This window comes from Eleutherodactylus coqui, chromosome 1 (genome assembly GCF_035609145.1).
Source record: "Eleutherodactylus coqui strain aEleCoq1 chromosome 1, aEleCoq1.hap1, whole genome shotgun sequence".
Taxonomy (NCBI): domain Eukaryota; kingdom Metazoa; phylum Chordata; class Amphibia; order Anura; family Eleutherodactylidae; genus Eleutherodactylus; species Eleutherodactylus coqui.
Genome location: NC_089837.1, coordinates 358,872,974 through 358,896,466, shown reverse-complemented (window position 1 = coordinate 358,896,466; position 23,493 = coordinate 358,872,974). Strand labels below are relative to the sequence as shown.

At 45.7% G+C, this 23,493-nt stretch overlaps 1 protein-coding gene across 1 annotated transcript in view; it reads left to right on the top strand.

Annotated features, from left to right (window-relative positions):
• NCK2 (NCK adaptor protein 2) overlaps positions 1-14,430 on the top strand; it is a 41,731-nt gene extending 27,301 nt beyond the window's left edge. The window contains exons 2-4 of the mRNA XM_066577594.1: positions 395-634; positions 3,467-4,188; positions 13,399-14,430. Coding sequence (XP_066433691.1) covers positions 409-634; positions 3,467-4,188; positions 13,399-13,593 — 1,143 coding nt within the window. The 5' untranslated portion in view covers positions 395-408 and the 3' untranslated portion in view covers positions 13,594-14,430. The remainder of the gene's footprint in view (positions 1-394; positions 635-3,466; positions 4,189-13,398) is intronic.
• Positions 14,431-23,493: the final 9,063 nt, after the last annotated feature.

Here is a 23,493-nt window from a genome sequence, read left to right as displayed (position 1 = left end):
TTCCATCCATAGACTGGAGCGTTCGGTCGCAGGAATTACCCTTTCAGCACTTGTGCAGTCGTTTAGATGACTCATTTTGTCTAAATAGGACATTAGCGGGGTGCCTATGTTTTTGAGTGCTGTTTATTCTTCTTTCCACTGTTTAGATAGATAATGATATTTTTCCGCACACATTTAAATACTGATGTTATGTTCTGCTTCCTGTGTATGTATCGTGCCCTGCAAGATGATGCCCATGCATCCTGGTTTCAATTTTTATGTTGAAAGTAAAAAATCTTCAAAAAATAGTTACATTTATAAAGAATCCCCCTTTACAGTAATGCCGCGTGTTTTTCCTCGTTAGAGTATTTCTGAATTGCAGTTACTAATTAAGGTTTCTAACATTTATCAACAGTGACTCCATGAAAAATGACAGAGGAGGTCATTGTTATTGCCAAATGGGATTATATGGCACAGCAGGACCAAGAACTTGATATTAAGAAGAATGAGCGGCTGTGGTTGCTGGATGACTCCAAAACCTGGTGGCGAGTTAGAAACGCAGCTAACAAGACAGGATACGTGCCGTCCAACTACGTGGAGAGGAAGAACAGCTTAAAGAAAGGGTCACTGGTTAAGAATCTGAAAGACACCTTAGGTAAGTCTGTTCTGTTTCAAAATAAGGTTTTCTCAGGAGAGACACTTGTAGCATATCAATAGATTATGCAGTATAAGGCCCCGTGTCCACGGGCGGTAAATCGCCGGCGAATCACAACAGCTGAAGCTTTCCATAGCGTTGCTATGGAAAGCACAGTTCCCCCTGTCCACGAGCGGAGAATCATTGCCATTCTCCGCAGGCAGCTGGCAATTCGCAGCATGCTGCGAATTGCCCCGATTCTCCGCGATCAGTCTATCTGTCAGATAGACCGACCTGCGGAGAACCATCTGCCGGCTCCTGCTCCCAGGCGGCGATCTGCTGCTGGATACTGCAATGCCCGTGGACAGGGGGCCTTAACCTCAGAATGATGGGCATCCACCCACTGGCATGCCAATGATCAGGGGGGTCTTCTCAACCATTTTTAATTAAGAAGTGATGTTTTTTACTACTTCTCAGTATTTGAGACAAACGGGCAAGTGTGCCCAATGTCAATCTGCCGCAACTATCTCTTGTAAGAAAACTCTATTAAGTGAAATCCCACCAGTATAGTGATAACATGGAGGATAAACACTATTGCAACATGCACATGAATTTGCACACTGATTTGTACGTTTTTATGAAGAAATTGGGTATATCCTGTGACATGGTGTCATGCTCCTACTAGTCCTTTCCTGACTTGTCCAGCCACTAAGTACCTAACTGCCACTTGCATCCACTACATTTTAAGGAGCTCCCTAGTACATGATCACTGGCACAATCGGCACTGCTAGAGGACAAAAAGCCTAACGTCCCATTTACACACAATGATTATCCAAAAGACTGAACGAATTAACAACTTTTTTGCATAGAAATGCTGAGTATGTAAATGTACAGATAATCCCTGCAGTTTTCGTTTCAGTGATGGATTTCAATTCAAATGGAATGTATTTGCTCAGTCTTTCAGAGATGTGAACAATGGGTTCTAAGTGAATGTATTTCAATAAACTGCAGGATGCAATGCAATCTGCCAGCAGCTGATAACACAGCTGGGTGTGTGTTTAAACACACACTGGGCTTGGCAAACAGCTCCTGGAGGTCCTTTTACATGAAGATGATAAAGTCTTAATGGCCATTAACACTTTTTTGCAAATGGATCACTAAATCTTTCAATCTTTGAGTCATTTGAAAGAGTATCTTTGCGTGTAAAAGGGCCTTTAGTTTAAATGGCAAACAAACTAATGACCAGTTTTTATGCAGGCTAAAACTCAGCGATAACCGATAAATGAATGAATAGTGTACGATGGCCTTGCATTTACATGTAACGATTATCGCGCAAATTCATTTGTTTGAACACCTTTTGAGCAATAATCGTTACGTGTAAATGGGCCTAGAGTGAAATCATTTTCCAAGACAGACTATAAACATTAGTTTGTTGGCTTTAGCCTGCACTGTTAAGAGAAGTCTTATCTATTGTATGTACTTGTTGAAAGTAGGTTGCAGCGAATTAGATTTCTTTGCAGCTTCACTGCTAGCTTTAAGTCAGTCAGTATAAGGCCCCCTGTCCACGGCAGTTTATGCATTGCGATTCTATGCTGGCAGCGGGCAATTCGCAGCATGCTGCGAATTGCCCCGATTCTCTGTGGTCAGCCTATCTATTAGATAGGGCTGACCAGCGGAGATTCAGCGGCAGCTCCTGCTCCCAGGCGGCAGCTCCCACGGAGGAGCTTCGCCGCGGGACACCGCATCGCCTGTGGACAGCCGGCCTAAATGTTGTAAAATGAGGTATGCTTAAAGGCTATGGACACTTTTTTGCAAACTTTTTTGTTTGTAAATTGGTTTTAAATAAATACCTTTTGAATTAGTTGTTATTAAAAATCTTTAACGCTTTTGGAGGACTGAGATTTGGTGGGGGAAATGTGTAAGATAATGTTCATAGCAGTTGAAGGTGGAGAGATGTGTTAAGTCCAAGTTGCAGCCTTAGTAAGAGGGGAGATGTAGCTAACTACAAAGTGCAGTCTGCTAACTATTGCCCCATTTACACGGGACGACTGTCGGCTAAACGATCTTCATCAGCAGCTGACGTCACCACTAGTTGTTCGCACTCATGCAGAGCATTTAGACGGACAGATCACCGCTGAGCATCGCTCCTTTTCTCGCGTAGCGCTTCACGTTCTATGAAAAGAAACGCTGAGCGGGGAGCGTTTAGACGTGTCGAGAATTGAGCGAACCAGCGATTATTTTCATGCTGACTTTGCATTGAGTCCCTCTCATGGACCCTTTTTCTGTTTTTCCCTTTCCTGTGTTCCTTTGTGCAGAAAACTGCAAATATGAATTAGCCAGTAAAGGTCTCAGCCGTTGGATCCTCCCCAGCCAACAGGTTGTGGCATATCCTACTGATGTATCATCAGTTGTAATAGTGGGAAAATCCCCTCTAAAGCTAAACTAGTCTACATCAGTTCCTTTAAAGGGAACCTGTCAGCAGCTATAAGCACCATAAACTAAGTGGTGGTGCTTAGAGTTCAGGTGATGAGTCCAGCGAGCGGTGTGCCATACTCATCACACACCAATACATCAACAGCTTTTCTCTTTCTGTGGGCGCACCTCCCATAGAGGTGAATGGGAGATGCACACGCAGAAATAGTCAGCCTGCTGGCGCTCCTGCATACCGCAGCAACTCTGATACACAGCTCCTCGTCACCTAAACCATAAGCACCATAACTTAGCTTAACGCTTATAGTTGCTTAGATTTGCTGATGACCTATGAGATCTCGCGCGTTTGCTGTTCATATGGGAATGTTTCTATTCATGGCGAGTATACTGCTGTTAATTGTGGTTTCCCTCTTTTCTTTCCAGGACTTGGGAAGACCAAGAGGAAAACGAGCACTCGAGATGCCTCACCCACTCCAAGCACCGATGCAGAGTATTCATCAAATGGTACCAACACAGATCGGATCTACGACTTAAACATTCCAGCGTATGTAAAATTTGCATATGCAGCCGAGAGAGATGATGAACTTTCCCTTGTGAAGGGTTCACGACTGATAGTTATGGAAAAGTGTAGTGATGGCTGGTGGCGTGGGACATACAACGGACAGGTTGGGTGGTTTCCATCAAACTATGTAGTGGAAGAAGTTGATGAGGCAACGGCCGATTCCCCTAGTTTTCTCAGTTTGAGAAAAGGAGCTTCTATAAGTAATGGTCAGAACACTAAAATTCTCCACGTTGTTCAAACACTCTACCCGTTCAGTTCGGTAACGGAAGAAGAGCTGAACTTCGAGAAAGGAGAAATCATGGAAGTCATTGAGAAGCCTGAAAATGACCCCGAGTGGTGGAAATGTAAAAACTCCAGTGGACAGATTGGCCTTGTTCCCAAAAACTACGTTCTCATTTTAAACGATGGCCCTTCCATCAATAGTCCTCATGTTCACCAAATAAGCTACACTGGGCCCGCGTGCACAGGACGCTTCGCTGGGAAAGGATGGTACTATGGAGGGGTGACCAGACACCAAGCAGAATGTGCCCTGAATGAGAGGGGAGTGGATGGAGACTTTCTTATCCGAGACAGCGAGTCTTCAGTGAGTGCATTTTCTTCTTCTTGTCTCCGTATTGACTAGCATGTTGCTTCTGTTATGTTAACCTTCATGTATGTATCATTCTCACTTTAATCTACATTCACACTATGACCTTGGTAATTACTGAAACCGGATGTTATCATAAAACATTAAGTCACTTACTGGAAAAGTTGTAAAATGTTCCACTATTTATGGAAAAGTGCTAAATAGCTGCATGCATGTGTGAGGGCCAAATGTTGGTTTAATTAACCTCTTAATGATGAAGCCTGTTTTTTGCGTCTTTGTGACGAAGCCATATTTTGGAAATCTGACACTTTAACATAGAATAACTCCGTAAAGGTTTTGCATAGCCAAGTGATTCTGACATTGTTTTTTTTGCCACATATTGTTCTTCATTTAGGTGGTAAACATAGACTGGATGGAATTTGTGTATATTATTTATTAAAACTCCCAAATTGAGAAAATTATGAACAAAATTGTAATTTTTTTTTCCCATTTTCATCTGTAATATCTCAAATATCTGCAAACATACTGTACAATTTTTATATTGAGATATATATTTTCATCTGTCTACTTTATTGTGGGCGCATATTGGAAAAACTTGTATTTTTTTTAACCATTTAGGAAACGTACAAATTTAACATTGGTTATTAACATTTTGAGGAACATTTTGTTTTTCTACACCAAGCCAAGATTGCAAAGACTCATAGGTGTCAGAATGATAGATACCCGAACAAATTACTGCATTTTAAAAAATACACCTCTTAATATATTCACTGGGGGGGGGGGGGGGGGGGCAGGAGTATTTTGACCCCACAGTTACTTTTCAGGAGTTAATGCAATTTAGAGGAGAACAAATAACATTTTATATTTTTGCAAATGTCCTTTTAAAGACAATTTTTTTTTTCTATAGTGCACATGAAAATGAGGATTTATACCCCTATTTGTCCTGTGTTCAGAAACATACCCATTGTGGCACTATTCCCAAAATGAAAGGAGCAGCCTGGCTTTCAGTACAGAAATTTACTTGAAGATTGATTTACACCCCATTGCAAACTTGTAGAGCCCTTGCGCGGCCAAAACGCCAGAGAACCCCAACAAATGACCCTATTTTGAAAACTAGACCCCTTAACAAATTCATCTAGGGGGTCTACTGCATATTTTGACCCCACAATTTTTGAATTGCATTTGTGTAATTTTAAAAACTGGGTTTTTTTTGTGCAGCACACACATGAATGAAGACTTTCACCCCAAAATAGATACTCCTGTTTCTCCTGTGTTTAGAAACATACCCATTGTGGACGTTTGCAGACATTTTGCATGAAGGTGATTTACGCCCCATTGCCCATTTGTAGAGTTCTTGAGCGGCCAAAACTATGAAGAACCCCCACAAATGACCCCATTTTGAAAGCTATCCCCCTTAACGAATTCATCTAGGGGTGGACTGCATATTTTGTCTGTATGCACAACGGGGCCCAAACCGAAAAGAGCATTAAAGTTCAACAGTTTTTTAACTTTTACATGATTGCCATTATCTATTGGATAACGGCTATCATGTGACCGGCGGTTGTTCACCGCAGCCCTCAGTCACTGCTCCAGGCTCTCGGCTAGCTTTAGTAGCCAGGAGATTTTAAATTTCCCAGGCCCTCCACAGCTTTTGCGCTTGTGTCCGCTATTTTGGCGATGAGTGCATGCACGAAAGCTGTAAAAAGGTCAGCGGATAAAGATCGTGTCTGAGGACATCGCTGGAGGCCTTAGGTAAGTAATTTCACCTCCGCTCATGGATCGGATTCATGACAGGAGGTGAAACTTTAACTTTTTTTTTTACTTCTAGGTGATCACAGTTATCCATACCGCGCCCCCAATGTGAAATCTCCAGGATCTCATCTACATTTTGTAGCCATGAGCAGGGAGATTTAAAATTACTCCAGCAATGCGCGGCTTTTGCACATGCGTCCGTTTTGTCAATGGATGCATGCGCAGAAGCCGGCGTAAGGTCCGTCGATAAATTTGGGGGGCCTTAGGTACGTAATTACATTCCCTCTCAATTTTACACTTTTGCCTTTTTTTTTTTTTTTTACTTTACACGATCATTGTTATCCATTGGATAATGGCAACATGTGACTGGGAACCGCACACTGCTAGAGAGGTTTCAAATCTGTCGGGCTGCACGTTTCTCTGCGCGTGCGCCTGAAGTTTTACGTTTGGCGTGCATGCGCAGAAGACTGCTGGACATTGTGAAGAACGGGGGTGGGTACTTTTTCCACTTTCATACGATCGTCGTTATCCATTAAATAACAGCAAGCACGTGGTTGGGGGTTGCATATCGGGGGGCCCCCATGACAGCTCCAGGTTGTTGGCTACCTGCGGCTTTAGTCCCCAGCACGGCGCCAAATGCTGTCAAAAGCTATCGTTTATTTCAATGGGGTTTTGCAGACATGCGCTAAAATGCTGTGTTTTCAACACGTTTTTCAAGTGCCGTCTGTTCTATTTTCATGTGTTTTTGTGTTTTTAAAATGTGATGCTTTGCCCATTGAAATGATAGGGGTGTGTATTCAGCACCGCTGAAAACACGGTTGAATGTGGTTACTGCGATTTTTGACAGCATTTTTGCAGTTCTGGCATTATTGGCTTGCTTGGCTGCGTTTAGAAGGGCTCCCTCACACTGGCCATTGGGATTTTTTTTTTGTTTTTTTGCAGCCACCGAAGGGACAAAAGGTTTCAATAGCGACTTATGGAATACCCTGTGAACCCTCCATGTGGGTGGCAGCCCCAGCTCGTAAGCGAGAGGGTTCACCACACGTGTGATGGCAAACGGCCCTACGTAACGTGGCGCCAGCTTCAAGGACGGAACCCGCAATTTGAGATTTTTAGAAGACAGGTATACCTTCTGTCCCACCCTGTAAGGTTCAGACACAGACAGACTCTTCCCACTACGCAACTGCATACGGGCCCCCGCTGCCTCCAAGTTCCTCTGTACCTCTTTCCATACCCCCTGAAGCGTATCTGTGGCGACATCCGCTGCAGGACAGACCGACGGGGTAGGGACTGCTGTAAGGAATCGAGGATGCTGACCGTATACACAAAAAAATGGAGACACCCCAGTGGAAGAACAAAGGTGGTTGTTTAGTGCAAACTCTGCCAAGGGCAGGAACTCTGCCCACTGATGAGCCTTTTCGCTAGCAAACAACCGTAAATATTGCACTAAATCTTGGTTCTTCCGCTCAGTCTGACCATTAGTCTGCGGGTGGAACGCTGAAGAGAAGGAAAGCGACGTTCCCAGGTTTCTGCAGAAGGCACACCAAAACTGCGACACAAACTGAACCCCGCGATCAGATACAATATTTTGGGGAACCCCATGTAGGCGGATTATTTCCTTTACAAAAATCGTGGCGAATTCTTTTGCCGAGGGTAGCTTTTTTAACGCCACAAAATGTGCCATCTTGGAGAACCGGTCGACCACCACTAAGATAGTGGTGCACTTCTGGGATTCTGGAAGGTCAGTGATGAAATCTACTGATAGGTGCGACCATGGAGTGGAAGGAACCGGTAGCGGTCTCAGAGGACCCTCCGGAGGACGCCGCCGACTCTTATTGCGAGCACAGACCGAGCAACCCCTCACAAAGTTGCGGATCTCCTGAGACATGCCTGGCCACCAGAAGTGTCTGGAACAAAGCTCCAGGGTCCCCTGGAACCCTGGATGCCCGGCGAGAACCGACGAGTGAGACTCATCCATGACTCTAGGGCGTAGGGTCTCAGGCACAAACCATCTGCCCTCCGGCACCCCCGAAGGAGCGTCCTGCTGAGCATCCTGTAGTTGAGGGACGAAGTTAGACTCCACAACTGCCACCACCACGCCGGGGGCTAAGATATTCTCGGGAGTCATGGTCTCACTATCCGGTACCCCGAAACTCCGTGACAGGGCGTCCGCCTTCACGTTCTTCTCTCCTGGGATATATGTCACGACGAAATTAAACCTGGCGAAGAACAGCGCCCACCTGGCTTGACGAGCTGTGAGTCTTTTAGCATTGGCGAGATATACCAGATTCTTGTGATCAGTATATACGGTAATTGGGTGTCTAGCACCATCAAGATGGTGTCGCCACTCTTCCAGGGCCCATTTGATAGCCAATAGTTCGCGGTTACCCACGTCGTAGTTGCGCTCTGCTGAATTGAACTTCCGCGAAAAGAACGCACATGGGCTATACCCAGACCTCCCACTGACTTCCTGCGACAATACTGCTCCTGTCCCCACTTCAGACGCGTCTACCTCAATAAAAAAGGGTAGTTGTGCGTCCGGCTGTATTAGCACCGGGGCAGTCGTGAATGCCTTTTTTAGACGGCTAAAGGCCTCAAGGGCTGCAGGCGACCACTTACCCAAGTTGGCCCCCTTCTTAGTCAGGTCGGTCAGAGGTTGAGCAATAACTGAGTAATTCCTAATGAATTTGCGGTAAAAATTTGCAAAACCTAAGAACCGCTGAAGAGCCTTGAGGTTGTCTGGTCTGACCCATTGGGAGATTGTGCAGTGCCAACCAGGGCATACCAAGCACCACATCAACCGACATTTTCTCCATAACCAGGAAGGACAGTTCTTCGGAGTGGAGGATCCCCACCGTGAACTGTAATCTTGGGGTCCTCCATCGTACCAGGCCTGTAGAGAGGGGGGTAGCATCAATACTGGTAAAATGAATTGGCGTCTTCAGCGCCACAAATTCCGCCATCAGAGTACGGACAAAACACAGACTTATCAAGTTGGCGGCTGCTCCAGAATCAATAAACGCCCGCCCTGATCGGAAAAAATCCCGGAATTTAACATGACACGGTACCAAAAGTTTAGGAAGTACCTGAAGTCCTAGGTGATCCTCCCTGCAATCGCCTAGGACTCGGAGTTTTCCGCCGGTTCCGGCTGCGAGCGTTGAGCCCTCAGTGGGCAGGTTATCACCCGGTGTCCAGCTTTCCCGCAGTAGAGGCAGAGACGGTGCAACAAACGGATCCGGCGTCGCTCTTTGGGGTCCAGCGGATCCACCTCCATCGGCTCGGACACAGGGACTGGTAAGGAGGAAGAGGGACCGGGATAACCGACCTCCCTGACTCTACGGGTTTGCCTGTCCTGCTTCCTAGACCTGAGCCTCCTGTCTGCCTTCACTGCTAGCTCCATAGCCTCCCTTAAGGACCCGGGAACGGGATGGGAAATTAACAGGTCTTTAACTGCGTCCGAGAGGCCCTGCAGAAAAACGTCTTTCAGCGCGCTATCGTTCCATGCCGTATCCCCCGCATAGCGTCTGAAGTTGGAGCAATAATCCTCCACACAAGCCGACCCCTGCCGCAGCGCCAACAACCGCGAAACCGCCAACCCCACTCGGTCCGGTTCATCGAAGATACCCCCGAGTTCCTGAAAAAAGGAGTCCACAGACTGCAGGCAGGGGGAACCCTCGGGGATGGAAAAGGCCCATGTCTGGGCAGAGCCCCGCAGCAGGGACATTATCAGCCCGACCCTCTGAGCCTCTGACCCGGAAGAACGGGGACGCATCCGAAAAAACAGGCGGCACGCCTGTCGGAAAACAAAAAACTTGTTCCTCTCCCCAGAAAACGCCTCGGGAAGAGGGCACTTGGGTTCGGGGCTGGTTGCGGCGTCCGATCCCTGCAACACCCCCTGCTGCTCCTGGGCCACCATGCGGGCAGATAAATCCTGGATCACAGGCACCAGGGCCTGCAGCTGGTTTGTGAGGGAACTGATCGCCTCCATGACAAACGGTTTTTAAGGGCCAGTTATTATGTTACGGCACTCTGCCCCCCAGAGCGCCAGGTGGGGTGCCCTGATCTTCCCGCACCCCACTGTCCCTGCCTACTTGCCTCGGTCCTGGCTAACCCCAGGCGGACAACTGGGCGGCGGTCCCTGCGCTGGCTAGGGACCTGGCGACTACCTAGATGGAACTACTAACAGGGGACAGAGTGCCGACAGAAGAGGCAGGTGGAACAAACCAACAAAACTTACAAGCAGAGTAAGTCTGGAGATGGAGCTCACAGGTAAACAGACAGGCTACTGATGAGCAACTAGCACAGACTGGGACAGACCTGACTAGAGGCTAGCAGAACCAATAACTGGCAGTGAGCTCAGGTCACTGCCAGCCTTTTAACTAAAAGCCTCCGCCCAGGGGCGGAGAGTGGGAGGAGCCGACTCTCCCACTGTTGCATAAGGAAGGTGGAGGAGAGCGGGCGGCACCCTACGGGCGGACACGCCCACGCCGCTGCACGCTGGCTGCTCCACGCCGCTGCACGCTGGCTGCTCCACGCCGCCGGGAGAGCCCCGACAGCAGAGCTCTGGGACGCCGGAGCCGACATCGGAGCGCCGCGCGCCGGCCGTGGGAACCAGCGCCGCCCTGCATGGTAACAGGAGCTTCACGTCGCTTGTGGGGATGTAGATGATGTGAGGCATGAAGTTTGGTGTAGACACTATGGTGATGATGAGTGAGGTATAGTGTAATGGTACATTTAAGGAGTTCTCATAACAAACTGCACCACATCAGGCTAAAATGTGTGCATTATTAGGTCTGTGCAGGAAAAATGTAACTTATCCAACTGTGGTATTGTGGGCCCAGCATACATATATCACTATTATAGTAATGCAAGTTTTTGGTTGTTTTTCTGTTTTCAAATTGACTGAAAGAAACTATTAAGAAAAGTTTTTGAAAATCTAGTGTTGATGCAATCCCCTCCCTGCTGGATGCAGTGCGGTCATGTACTTGTGCGCTGCCATTACAATGTTGCTGATGTTTGTTCATTTGGGCTTGTCAGCGTTATCTGTAGGAAGATGAATGTGAATTGGTGTAAGATCTTCTCGTGGCCTCGGGTTCTGTGGTTCTGTGCTGCATAATACACCATTGAAGTGCATGCGGAAAATCTGCAGCATTTACCGGAGCGGCATAGTGAATGACCTCTAACTACATCTCATCCACTGGTAAATTGACAAACAGGGCAGATTTCAGCTCCACAGCATGCATGCTACAATATTCTGCCACAGATTTCACCTTTTGCAGTAGGGTGAACTGATGTAATGTGGATTTTGCCATGTAAAACAGCAGCTTTTGTCTCATTTTTTGCATGGTGTGTTAAGTTTTTAATTTTAATTTTTCTAAACTCTTTTTTTTTTAGAAAGTTTTATTGTCCAGACACTTAAAAGTTCTGCCCGTCTCCTGCACTGGATGCTACAGTAATGTGGGGAAATATAATAACAACAAAGGTGTCCAAGTATAGCCTCAGATGGCAATGGGGCAGCACCCCCTCCCAATCCTCTCTCCGCTGACATGGGGATTCTTTGGCAAACCACTTTCTCCCCCTTTTTTATTATCAGATATTTATAGTTTTCTGAGTGCTGACATTGTTTTTATGTGTTTTTGGTGCGTACTATCTGTCCTCTATTCTTCTCCCCTTTTGTTGCTATCTGACCGCCCTACTTCCCTCCACAAACTCCTGAAGCACATATCATTTGGTACTGTTACCTGGATCCCTCATGTCTGTCTCTTGTGGTGTTTTCACCCTTCTCTTTGGGAAGTGAAAGTTTGTTTGAAGGGAAAAAAAAGCTGTAGAGTAATTCACACTCCCCAGCTCTTGGTTATTTTGGGTAGGCAAGAGAATTGGGAATTCCTTGGAATTACTCAACAGAAACACACAAAAATGAACAATCATAATCATTTTAGCTTTTTTTTTTTTTTAATTGAATGTCAGTTATGAGTGTTTCATATCGGGAAGATCTGTCATCTTGTAATAAGTATCAAAATACTAACGACCACCTGTCCGTTTGGGAGTGAGTTACATGCTCTGCCACTTGGTCACATGGTGGTGACATCATAGGTCCTTCATCCCTGTGCAGATTATGGGCAAACTACATCCCCTACATGTGTGTGGGGGGACGTGCATGTGGCGGAGCTGCGTGTGTGAGGGGACGTGCATGTGGCGGAGCTGCGTGTGGGGGGACGTGCATGTGGCGGAGCTGCGTGGGGGGGGGGGGGACACGTGCATGTGGCGGAGCTGCGTGGGGGGGGGGACGTGCATGTGGCGGAGCTGCGTGTGTGGGGGGGACGTGCATGTGGCGGAGCTGCGTGTGTGGGGGGGACGTGCATGTGGCGGAGCTGCGTGTGTGGGGGGGACGTGCATGTGGCGGAGCTGCGTGCGTGGGGGGGACGTGCATGTGGCGGAGCTGCGTGGGGGGGGGGGCGTGCATGTGGCAGAGCTGCGTGTGTGGGGGGGGAGATGTGCATGTGGCAGAGCTGCCTGGCGCCACCAAAAACACTGGTACTATAATTTCTAGTATTTCTATAACATATATTGTATATAAGATGCTTTATTTCTAATTTCTCTAATGATAGCTGGATATCCCTGTAATACAGAGACAACCTATAGCTGCATACAATGTATATGGCACACATTTGTAACAGTCTGCAGGACAGAGCTCTTATGTCAGAGGCTGTTCTGCATACTGATATAAACGGGTCGGTCCTCACCCGACATCGGTGCAATGTAGGGAAATCTGACACTGGATTGGAAAGGGTTGAATCCAATCCCGGTTTTGGCTGAACTCCCTGCACATGAGAACGCACCTGTAGCCCCTGCACACTGATATATGGGGGCAGGATACCATCCCTCTCTGGCTGTGCAGGTACTGGCACCCTCTAGTTCTCTGTTATAGGCTTGGCGGGAAGGCTGACTGTTGTCTTCTGGAATGGACTTACTAACCGCCGGTCATAAACTGTCATCTCACAGGGTCACCACTCTCTCCTGCGTGTTCCCAGATGTGATGACCTCCAGAATGACTTGTACTTGTAACATATAAGCTCTTAATATAGTGCTCTAGCCCGTGTAAAGACGTCCTGCCAGATGCCTACACCGTGCCATGTGTGCGTGTGGTGACGTCAGTGTAGTTAGTTGTGATCCACACAAGGTCACCCTGACTGCAGGGAACCTGACAGACTGTGGCGTCTGCACTGCCTACTGTTGATGTCTCCCAGAAGTGCTACTTGAGGTCAGTCATCTTTTGATCAGATCTCGGTGTAGTAAGTAAAGTCGTGACGCAAGATGATCTTTCATTCTTACTAAATCTGCTGTTAATGCACAGTACAGAGTCGCCCATCTGATCTTATCCATTATTATATGAAAGCGTTATTGTGCATGTAAATACGGATATGAGATGTCATTTTCTCTATTCTTCTCTTACAGCCCAGTGACTTTTCCATATCACTAAAGGCTTCAGGAAAAAACAAACATTTTAAAGTTCAGCTGGTGGACACGGTCTATTGTATTGGGCAGAGGAGGTTTAAGAGCTTGGATGAACTGGTGGAACATTACAAAAAAGCCCCAATCTTCACTAGCGAACACGGAGAAAAGTTATATCTGGTGAAAGCACTACCGTGACATCCTATTGGTCGTCGGCCTCACAGTCTTCAAGCCTTAGTTCCGAAAAAATGACTTCCATGGAACAGAGCCATCATTACACAGGAAGCAGTCTTAACAATACCGGCTCCTCTGATACCACAAACACTTTGACAATACATATTCTTATTTGTGTGTTCGTTCTGTCTTTTTTGTTTGTAAGTCATCTTGCCCTCAGGTTAAAGACCTCACTTAAGTGACCATTGTAAGCACTCACTGTCATGCCTTGGTTGAAAGTCTCCTATTCTGCACATGTTTACAGTTCATCGCTAGGTACGGCTAGCAAGAGGAATAGGGGGCAACTTGAAACAGTGTTAAGATACTCAAACTTTTTTTTTTTTTTTGTTATCTAAAAAAAATCTTTATTGAAAGACATTTAGGCACAATGACATGCACTGAAGCTGCAGCAAATAGTAATAATAATGTAGACATGCTGTATCGGTTGTGGCTGTGAAACTTGTAGCCTCGTTGCTTACCAGGTAGTTTATTAAAACGGCACCTAGGCTCTAGAAACACTCTCTACACTGTACAGTGCTCTGCCACTACCAGACAATACCTCCTCACTTCTCTGCAGGGTACACAAAAGTATTGTGGCAGAACACCCTGCTAACATGATTGTAGTCAATAGTGTATTTCATATGTAATTACTGCAAAATCATAAAGTTCATAAGCAAGTTATTTAATTCAAAGTTCTACATGAAAAGTAACCAAATGTGCCATCCTCATTTTTTTTCTATGCCCCATCCCCTGCCTGTTCTAAATATACAATTAAGTATTTAATTCTGAAAGTAAAATGTATGTGTAGCTGTCTATGCTAATACAGACAAATAAAATTTTGTTTTTTTGAAACCTTTTGCGGTGGTGGTTTTAATATGCCTCGAGTAATATTTGCACGCCATTACTAGGTAAGGACACTTTTTGTGAATGATGTCTCCGTTCACAATATGTTTGTGGTACATGCCAGATAATGTTCCTAACACATATGCTGAATGTATCAAACTACTAACCACTGCTTGTCTGTTAGTATGTGTGTGAGTGCTTCTCATGCTCTGCCCCCTGATCACATGGTGGGAACGTTATCACAGGTCCTATAACACATTTAAAAAAATGCAGAGTCTGACAGCAGCTGTGTGCTCACGGTACCTTTGATAATGTCACCATCATGTGATCAGTCACCTGTGTGGGAGGAGTCTGGGGTCACATGACCAGGTGTCTCCCCCTCAGTGTATGCAGGACTCATGTGACCTGCAGTTTGTGTCCCATCAGGATGTATTCAGAGAGTGTATGGAGCAGAGCCATGCGCATGACAGACAGCAGCAGCAGAGCCGTGCGTGTGACATACGGAGCAGCATGTGATCAGTCACCTGTGTTGGAGGGTTACGGGGGTCACTTGACAAGGGGGTGATCAGTGTGTGTAGGACTCTGCTGTGCCTGTTGTGATCCCTGTTGTATGTGATTTAGAATGTATGCAATGGGGCTGTGTGTGAGACGTGCATGTATGTAACAGCTGTGTGTGTGTGTGTGACACACGTCTGTGTAGCCAAGCTTTGTGTGTGACGCCCGTGTAGCCGAGCTATCTAATTATCTATCAAACGCCCTAGAGGCGCAATGACAGTGATATCATCAGAGGTTCTAAACCAGCAGTCGTTTGCTTACAGCTCTAATCCCTTTCACTATATTATATAATTTCCTAATTACTAGTCTATAAATATCCATGAGCATGTTTTATAAACTGTAGTCGGATATGCTTTTCATTACAAAGGGATCCTGCAAAAAGATTCTAATTCTTTTCTACAATGGGGGTTGCATGCAATTGTCTAACATACAGTTTGATACATCATGCATATATAGTCAGCATATATGTCTGGAGATTTTCCTATTGTGTAAGCCAGATTTACGCTACAACAGAGTCTCTGTGCTCAAGTGTCCTATCACAAGTCACATATCTAACAATGGAATGTGGTAAACAGTTAACAAGTCTATCCATAAGTTACAAATGCAGATCAAAGTTCTGCAAAATTACTAACAATGTATAGTAATCATTACAGTATTGAGCCACCCACCTAGTAGTGGCTATACCACTTTGGAGACTAAGGCTGGCTGTCCACAAGCGATTTATCATAGCGAGATCCACGGCGATAAATCGCAGGCATGACACGCTTTCCGTAGGATAACTATGGAAAGCGCAGCCCAATGTACATAAGCAGAAAATCACTCATGATTTTCAGCTCGCATCTAAAAATCGCGACATGCTGTGATTCTCTGCGATGAACCTATCATTAAGATAGGTTCATCGCGGAAAATTGCGGTGGCATTAGTGCTCCCCTGCAGCGGAATATTGCTCGCAATATTTCATCCCACCAGTGGACTCTCAGCCTCACTTATATAGATGTGTTACTACAACGCCAGAATAGACTGCATGAATGTAAATGTAATTATATACATACATTTTGTGTGTATCTATACACATGCATACTGTGACAATTAGGGGATTAGTCACCTTGCAGGATCGCCACCTGGGTAGGTGGCTGCACTGCAATGACTCATATTCTGACCAGAGTAAGTGGTAAAATTCAGTCCTTTTTATTTTGGCAGCAAATAGTTAAAAAGGTAACCATTCTTCACACTGTTGTCTAGTCACGGTGCACACTTACATCAACAACCGGAATCCTACTGTGTTTCCCCAAAAATAAGGCACCCCCTGAAATTTACAGAAGTCCCAAATATAAGGCACCCCCCCGATAGTAAGGCATAGTAAAGTGTGCAGGCAAGTCAAGAGGCCTGTCCCCTGCTGCCATCCCCGTTGTCTCCTACCTCCAGATGCATAGGTAGATCTGCAGACTGTCTGCTGTTATCCTGTCCCTGCTGTGCTGTACGAGTGTGCTGCTGTGAGCTCCCCTTGCTGGCTGGAAAAGTCCATACTGTACATTCTGTTCCTGCTGTACATGTCAGCTGTGATGAGCTCCCCCTGGTGACCGGAAGCTGCAATACCATCCCTGCTTACAAGTGGTACAGGAACTTCTGTCTGCAGACAGGTACGTTACTTTACAGCCCTTATTTTTTTATGGCTCTGTGTGAGTCAGGCAACCTGTGTGTGATTCTTAAGGCTGGGTTCTCACAGAGCGTATTTCCAGCGGAAATCTCGCAGTTTGGTCACAGCGATAAACAGCGAGATTTCCGCCGGGAAAGCGCTGCTTCAAAACCCATGGCACTCAGCCGCTTGTTTTGAAGCGACCTGGCTGCACGCTTTTCAGTTTCTGTGGCCAGTGAATCCGCACCACAACACCGGCTTCTCCCAGCTTTGCCGTAACAGATTTGCTGTCCCATGTGGACGAGATTTCTGAGAAATTTCGTCCACAAAGCTGGCCAATTGAGGGATTAGCGGCCACAGATGGATTTGCCGTGGCGAAATAAGACACCCCCTGAAAATAAGACGCGTATATTTGGGAGTAAAAATTAATATAAGATACGTCTTATTTTCGGGGAAACAGGGTAGCTGTCTGGCTAATAAGTATATAAATATATTCCTTCAGCCTATGTGTATATATTGTGGTAATGCAGTACAAGAGAGAGCCTGTAGGGGGCTTGAGAATAGGCATTCTGTGTGCTAATCAGCAGGGACAGCTGTATGAGTATGACTGCAGGAGATAAAACCTCCAGACACACTGAGCCACAGGGCTACTGCTGGAGCTACTCCTTGGGAGAGAAGCTGGGAGGAGGCTGAAAGCCTTAAAGGGGTTGTCCCGCGCCGAAACGGGTTTGTTTTTTTTTCAATAGCCCCCCCGTTCGGCGCGAGACAAACCCGATGCAGGAATAAAAAAAAAACCCAGATAGTACTTACCCGAATCCCCGCGGTCCGGCGTCTTCATACTTACCTTGTGAAGATGGCCGCCGGGATCTTCACCCTCGGTGGACCGCAGGGCTTCTGTGCGGTCCATTGCCGATTCCAGCCTCCTGATTGTCTGGAATCGGCACGTGACGGGGCGGAGCTACAAGGAGCCGCTCTCCGGCACGAGCGGCCCCATTCAGCAAAGGAGAAGACCGGACTGCGCAAGCGCGTCTAATCGGGCGATTAGCCGCTGAAGATTAGATGGCACCATGGAGACGAGGACGCCAGCAACGGAACAGGTAAGTGAATAACTTCTGTATGGCTCATAATTAATGCACGATGTACATTACAAAGTGCATTAATATGGCCATACAGAAGTGTATAGACCCACTTTGTTTCGCGGGACAACCCCTTTAAGTCTGTGGCAGACAAGGCTGTGGTACGGTCACTAGTCTGACAGGGAAGGACGCCCCTAGACTGACGCCATGTTGGGTACGCTGTTGGACATTGTTGTGACGTGTGGTGGCCCTAAGTCACTGTGTTAGTTAGGAAAGCATCCTATGTGAGCGGAAACCACAATTGGTTTCTACTTGTGTGCAGGAAGAATCACTTTTCCATAGCATGCAATGCACACTATTTGCTGTGGCCCGCACAGAAAAAGGGCATCCCGCGATTTTAATACCGCACAAGTTTTCACTCGGTCAAACTGCGGCTGTCAGCATTGGATTGCATAAACCAATGCAATCCTATAGCAGCGTGCAACGGCGGAATGTCTGTCCGTGGGCATTGGGCCTTAGGCCTCATTCACACAGCTTTAGATTGTCAGATCCACCTTGGAAAACTCCAGCTTGTATCTGACAATAGTAATCTGTAACAGAACTCTGAGTCACGGAGTTCTGCTGGGAATTTTGATTCAGTATGTGGGGAGAAAAAAATAAATTCCCCTTATATCTTGTAGTCCGTCCTTGCTTTCCATCTAGGGGTCTTGTCTGAAATGCTAAAATCTGGAACCTGAAAATGCCAGGAACCTGCTGAAACAGAGACCGAAGCTTGCTAATTACAGAGCCGTCCAGGGTTCTGTCTGAATACTGTTGCTGCAGGACGGAAACAAAGGACAGGTACAAGACACAATGTGGATTTCACCTAAGGTTATTTTATTATTTTTTCCTTTTATATTTGAGTCATGATGTATCAGGCCCCTGGTGCTCACAATGTAACTGCATGCGTGGTCCCGCAAAAGGTCTCTGTATGCTTGCCTCACGTTTTATGTTGACACGGCTGGCTGTAACACTCTAATGTTTCAACAATGCATCGACCAGCCAATTATTTCATGGGGGCAACAAGGGTCTCATGTTAAGATTAATGCCTTTTTTTTTTTTTTAAAGAAACGAGCATCTGCCCTGTGCATGTATTCTGTGTAAACATCCTCAACCCAGTCGTACGTGACAATGTCTCATCCGCTTGTACACTTGGCTGCTGCTCCAGCATTTTAGAGCTGTCATGTGTCACAATTATAGATTGACCCAAACACACGTTTACTTCTATATGGATTTGTGGAAGTGTGTATATATAAAACACATGGACTTATTTGTAGAGAACTACATATGTTATGGTCTATAGATAGTTCTGTGTGTAGGTTATACATGTAGGAAGAGTATGTACTGTATATAGAACTACACACCTATAGATCTATATCAGTATATATGTACATTAGGGAGACACTAGTAAATGAAAAGAGATACAGTAGCATAAAAATAGCACATTCTGTAGCATTCCCTGGATCCCCCTGGGCACGCTGTAGGTTGCAGCCGGTACGGTTCTGCATGAAGATGAGGCTTTGGGAGGAGCACCGCACGCCAGGGTCACACTGTGCTCATGGGAATTCCTTTTAGTACTTCGAAACTGAAGGACTGCTCGTAGAAGTGTCTTAAACGCCGTTATTGCTAGAGCAGAAGTGGTGCCAAAATGGGAAGAGGAGGTAAGTTACTGTGTATATACAATGTTATGATTTCATCAACTTTATTGCCAAATGGAAACTTGGCACAATGCCTAGTTTCTGACAATTCTGTTCTTCTAAAGAAAGATGGGTTAGTGTGAACCATGCCTTTGATGCAAACAACTTTCAGAAGACCTTAGTTCTAGAGAAACTCAAAGCTGGAAAAGGCTACAAAAGCATTGCTAAAGCCCTGGGTGTACCTCTTCACAGTTAGACACATTTATATATAAGTGGAGAAAGTTGAGGACTATTGCTACTCTCCCTCGGAGTGGGTGTCCAGTTAAGATCACTCAAAAAGCACAACATCCAATCCTGCAGAAGTGAGAAAAACCTCAAAGAACACCTACTGAAGAATCTACAAACTGCGTAAACTTCTATTCATGCGTCCACTATTAGAAACAAGAATGGTGTTCATGGAAGGACACCACTAAAAAGCTGCTGCTGTCCAAAGAAAAAATAGGTCTCAAGGTTTGCTTTTTGCCCAAGAGCTGCTGGATGTTCTAAAATACTTCTGCAAAAATGTTCTTGGACACCAACACCTCATCCCAGTTATGGAGCATGGTGGAGGGAGCATCATGGTTTGTGACTGCCTTTTGCCTCCGGGCCTGAACATCCTACAATGATTGAGAGAACAATAAATTGTAAGATGTGGCAAAACGTTACACGGAATAGAAGGCTGCAAAAATGGCCTCAAACTGAAGACACGTGGGGTCATGCTATAAGGCAATGTGTGGATCTTAATTGCAGCTACTGGAGATGTTTGGTAGATGTGATTGTTGCTTATGTTTACATATTACAGCCTCTTTCACATGTGCTACAAAATCATCGCTACAAAACCCATGTCTGTGAGGCCCAGGGTTTACAATAGGTTCTTTCGGGCTACAAAACATCTCATGTGAAAGAACCCGTTGGAAACCATGAGCTTCACATTGTAGCGATGATTTTGTAGCCTGTGTGAAGGAGGCCTCAAAGGGAGATCTGCAGGTTATTAAATTCAAGGGTTCATTTACTTTTTCTCCCTGCATTAGATGTTTACTTGATGTGGTCAATAAGACACAACCAGTACAACTTTGTGTTTAGTAAGTTTAGCTGTGTTTGTCTATTATTGTGATGTAGGGTACAGTACCTTTACACTGAGCAATAGAGATGAGTAAGCATACTCGTTAAGGTGATTTTACTCGAGAGCATCGCCTTTTTTGAGTACCTGCTGGCTCGTCCCTAAAAATTCGGGGGGGGGGGGGGCGGTGCAGGGCAGGGGAGCTGGGTGGAGAGTGAGAGAGATCTCTCTCTCTCTCCCTCCCAATCCCCTCCCAATACCCTCTGCAACCCCCCCGAATCTTCAGGGACGAGCCAGCAGGTACTCAAAAAAGGCGATGCTCTCGAGTAAATCGCCTTAACGAGTATGCTCACTCATCTCTACTGAGCAACTATCGTTCTGATGGTTGCTCAGAAAAGTGGTTTGTTTGTTCTTACACAGAGCAGTGATTGTTCATTAGTTGTTTACTGAGATATCGTTCCAAATTTGTTCAAAAGTCTTTCAACTGTGACCTACTTTGACTTCACACCAGATGACTATTTATTTATTTTTTTAGAAAGCTGAAACTAAACGACCAGCGACCTATCGCCTGTCAGTGGTCATGTTTACACTGAGCGACTAGCATTTAAATTCGCTGATAGTCATCCAGTGTAAGGCTGGGCTCACACGGAACGGAATTGCAGCGGTATTTCCATGCATGAAATTTCCCCTGCATTTATAGTGGCAGCAAACTGGATGAGATTTTGAAAATCTCGTCCAGAAGCTGCGAAAATAACCCGCACAAAACACGTGCGGAAACTGCCTTGGTGGAGCAGAATTCAAATATGCAACATTAAAGGAGATGTCCCGAGGCAGCAAGTGGGGTTATACACTTCTGTATGGCCATAATAATGCACTTTGTAATATACATTGTGCATTAATTATGAGCCATACAGAAGTTATAAAAAGTTTTTTACTTACCTGCTCCGTTGCTAGCGTCCTGGTCTCCATGGTGCCGACTAATTTTTGGCCTCCGATGGCCAAATTAGCCGCGCTTGCGCAGTCCGGGTCTTCTGCTGTTCTCTATGGGGCTCCGTGTAGCTCCGTGTAGCTCCGCCCCGTCACGTGCCGATTCCAGCCAATCAGGAGGCTGGAATCGGCAGTGGACCGCACAGAAGAGCTGCGGTCCACGAAGATAGAGGATCCCGGCGGCCATCTTCAGCGGTAAGTATTGAAGTCACCGGACCGCCGGGATTCAGGTAAGCGCTGTGCGGGTGGTTTTTTTAACCCCTGCATCGGGGTTGTCTCGCGCCGAACGGGGGGGGGGTTTAAAAAAAAAAAAACCCGTTTCGGCGCGGGACATCTCCTTTAATTATGTCGCTGTCTCCGCTATGGAATTCACCCCCTCTCAATGAAGGGGTGAATTCTGCACAGGAGTTTGCGATGAAACCTGCTTCAAAAGGCTTGGAGGCAGGCACTCCGCAGCTGATGTGTCGCAGAATGTCCAGTGTGCATCCTGCCTCAGGGTACCATTTAGTTAAAAAAAACAGACCACATTTTATTAGTAATCAATGTAAGAAGTCCAGATGATTCCAGAGAGTTCACATATTATATATTACATATGATATTGAAAGTTACATTTAAACTTTCTCATTGATCACCTCTATGTCTGTATTTAATTGTGTGGTGACCTACGTGATAGAAGTGTAGATTTGAATTTCTGACATACGTACAGGCAAAATATGTACCAAATGTGTTTAGAGGCATGAGCCCCATGATAAATTTGGTGTATCTTTCTCCAACGCCCTTACATTTCATATATGAAATATCAGTCTTGGGGTCCTCTCACACATGAACATTTCAATCGTGGCACTTTGCTGCGATTTTACTTTTGTTTCTACAGAGTGTTTTAGCACACCCCATTATTGAGATGGGTGAAGAGGTGCGCTAAATGGCCAGAGATGGAGCAAACAGCGCTGGAAAGCACCACAATCGAACGCATGTCTGCGAGGCCCCATTGATTTTAATGGCAGCGTTATACCACGATTACCGCAGCGTTGAAAACACTGCGTCAATCGCGGTAAAAAGCGCCTGTGTGAGAAAGGCCTTTGAAAATTGTCCCAAAGTATTTTAGAAAGTCGCAAAAACTTACATTACACAGTTATAAGGTTTATTTACTCCAAATGATCTCACCGCGGAGCGTCAATGCATTGCCATTGCAAAAGGATGCTAGATACTGGTGTCACAACTTGCCATTGCCTATTACCTACTGTAGGCGATAAGGCATTGCAATACATAATATCTGCAATGCCTTACAGCTGCTGTGGTTCAATTTCCCTACAGGGACATAGAAAATGTAAGAAAAAAATCCCCAACAAATCGTCGCGTTTGGTGATTTTCATCTCCACTTTTCAGAAGCCATAACTTTTTTTATGGGGTTAATCCATGTCCTTAAGGGCTAAGACAGGGGGCAAACTATTTGGTTCAGTAAGCACTTCTGTACAAATCTGAAGTCTATTCTTTCACTAATGCAGCCAGCGATATGCAGGATAAGGATTGTGACGCAGGTATTCACATCCGTGTTTACAGCTCAGCTGTGATTCCCTGCTCTGTGAATAAACTGTATATATTAGCCAGGGTTTTAGAGATCTAGTTGAACATTAACTCTGTGTTCACATCTCTGTAGTTTGAGCTTGTACATAATGGAAGTGCCTCCTTCTGGACAAGAAAATGTTGCTTGTGATGTCTTGTCCAGCTAAATGAGACTTCTGTTAGAAGTTCAAATAGGTGTGAACCAAGACTAAAAAAAGTAAGTAGTTTTCTTTACCTATACGCAAATTATAAATTGAGGATATCATCACCACTGCACTTGTACTTCATCATCTCTGCCGCAGCCATCTGCCACTAAGAGGAGCTATAACTGTTGACTATTTATATATTGAACTTTATAGCAACACTGTACGCAGTGAGCTCCCCCTAGTGGTGTCTGGAATGTTGTTGTTTTTTTTTAATTTGTCTATAAGGCCTTTCTCCCACAAGTGT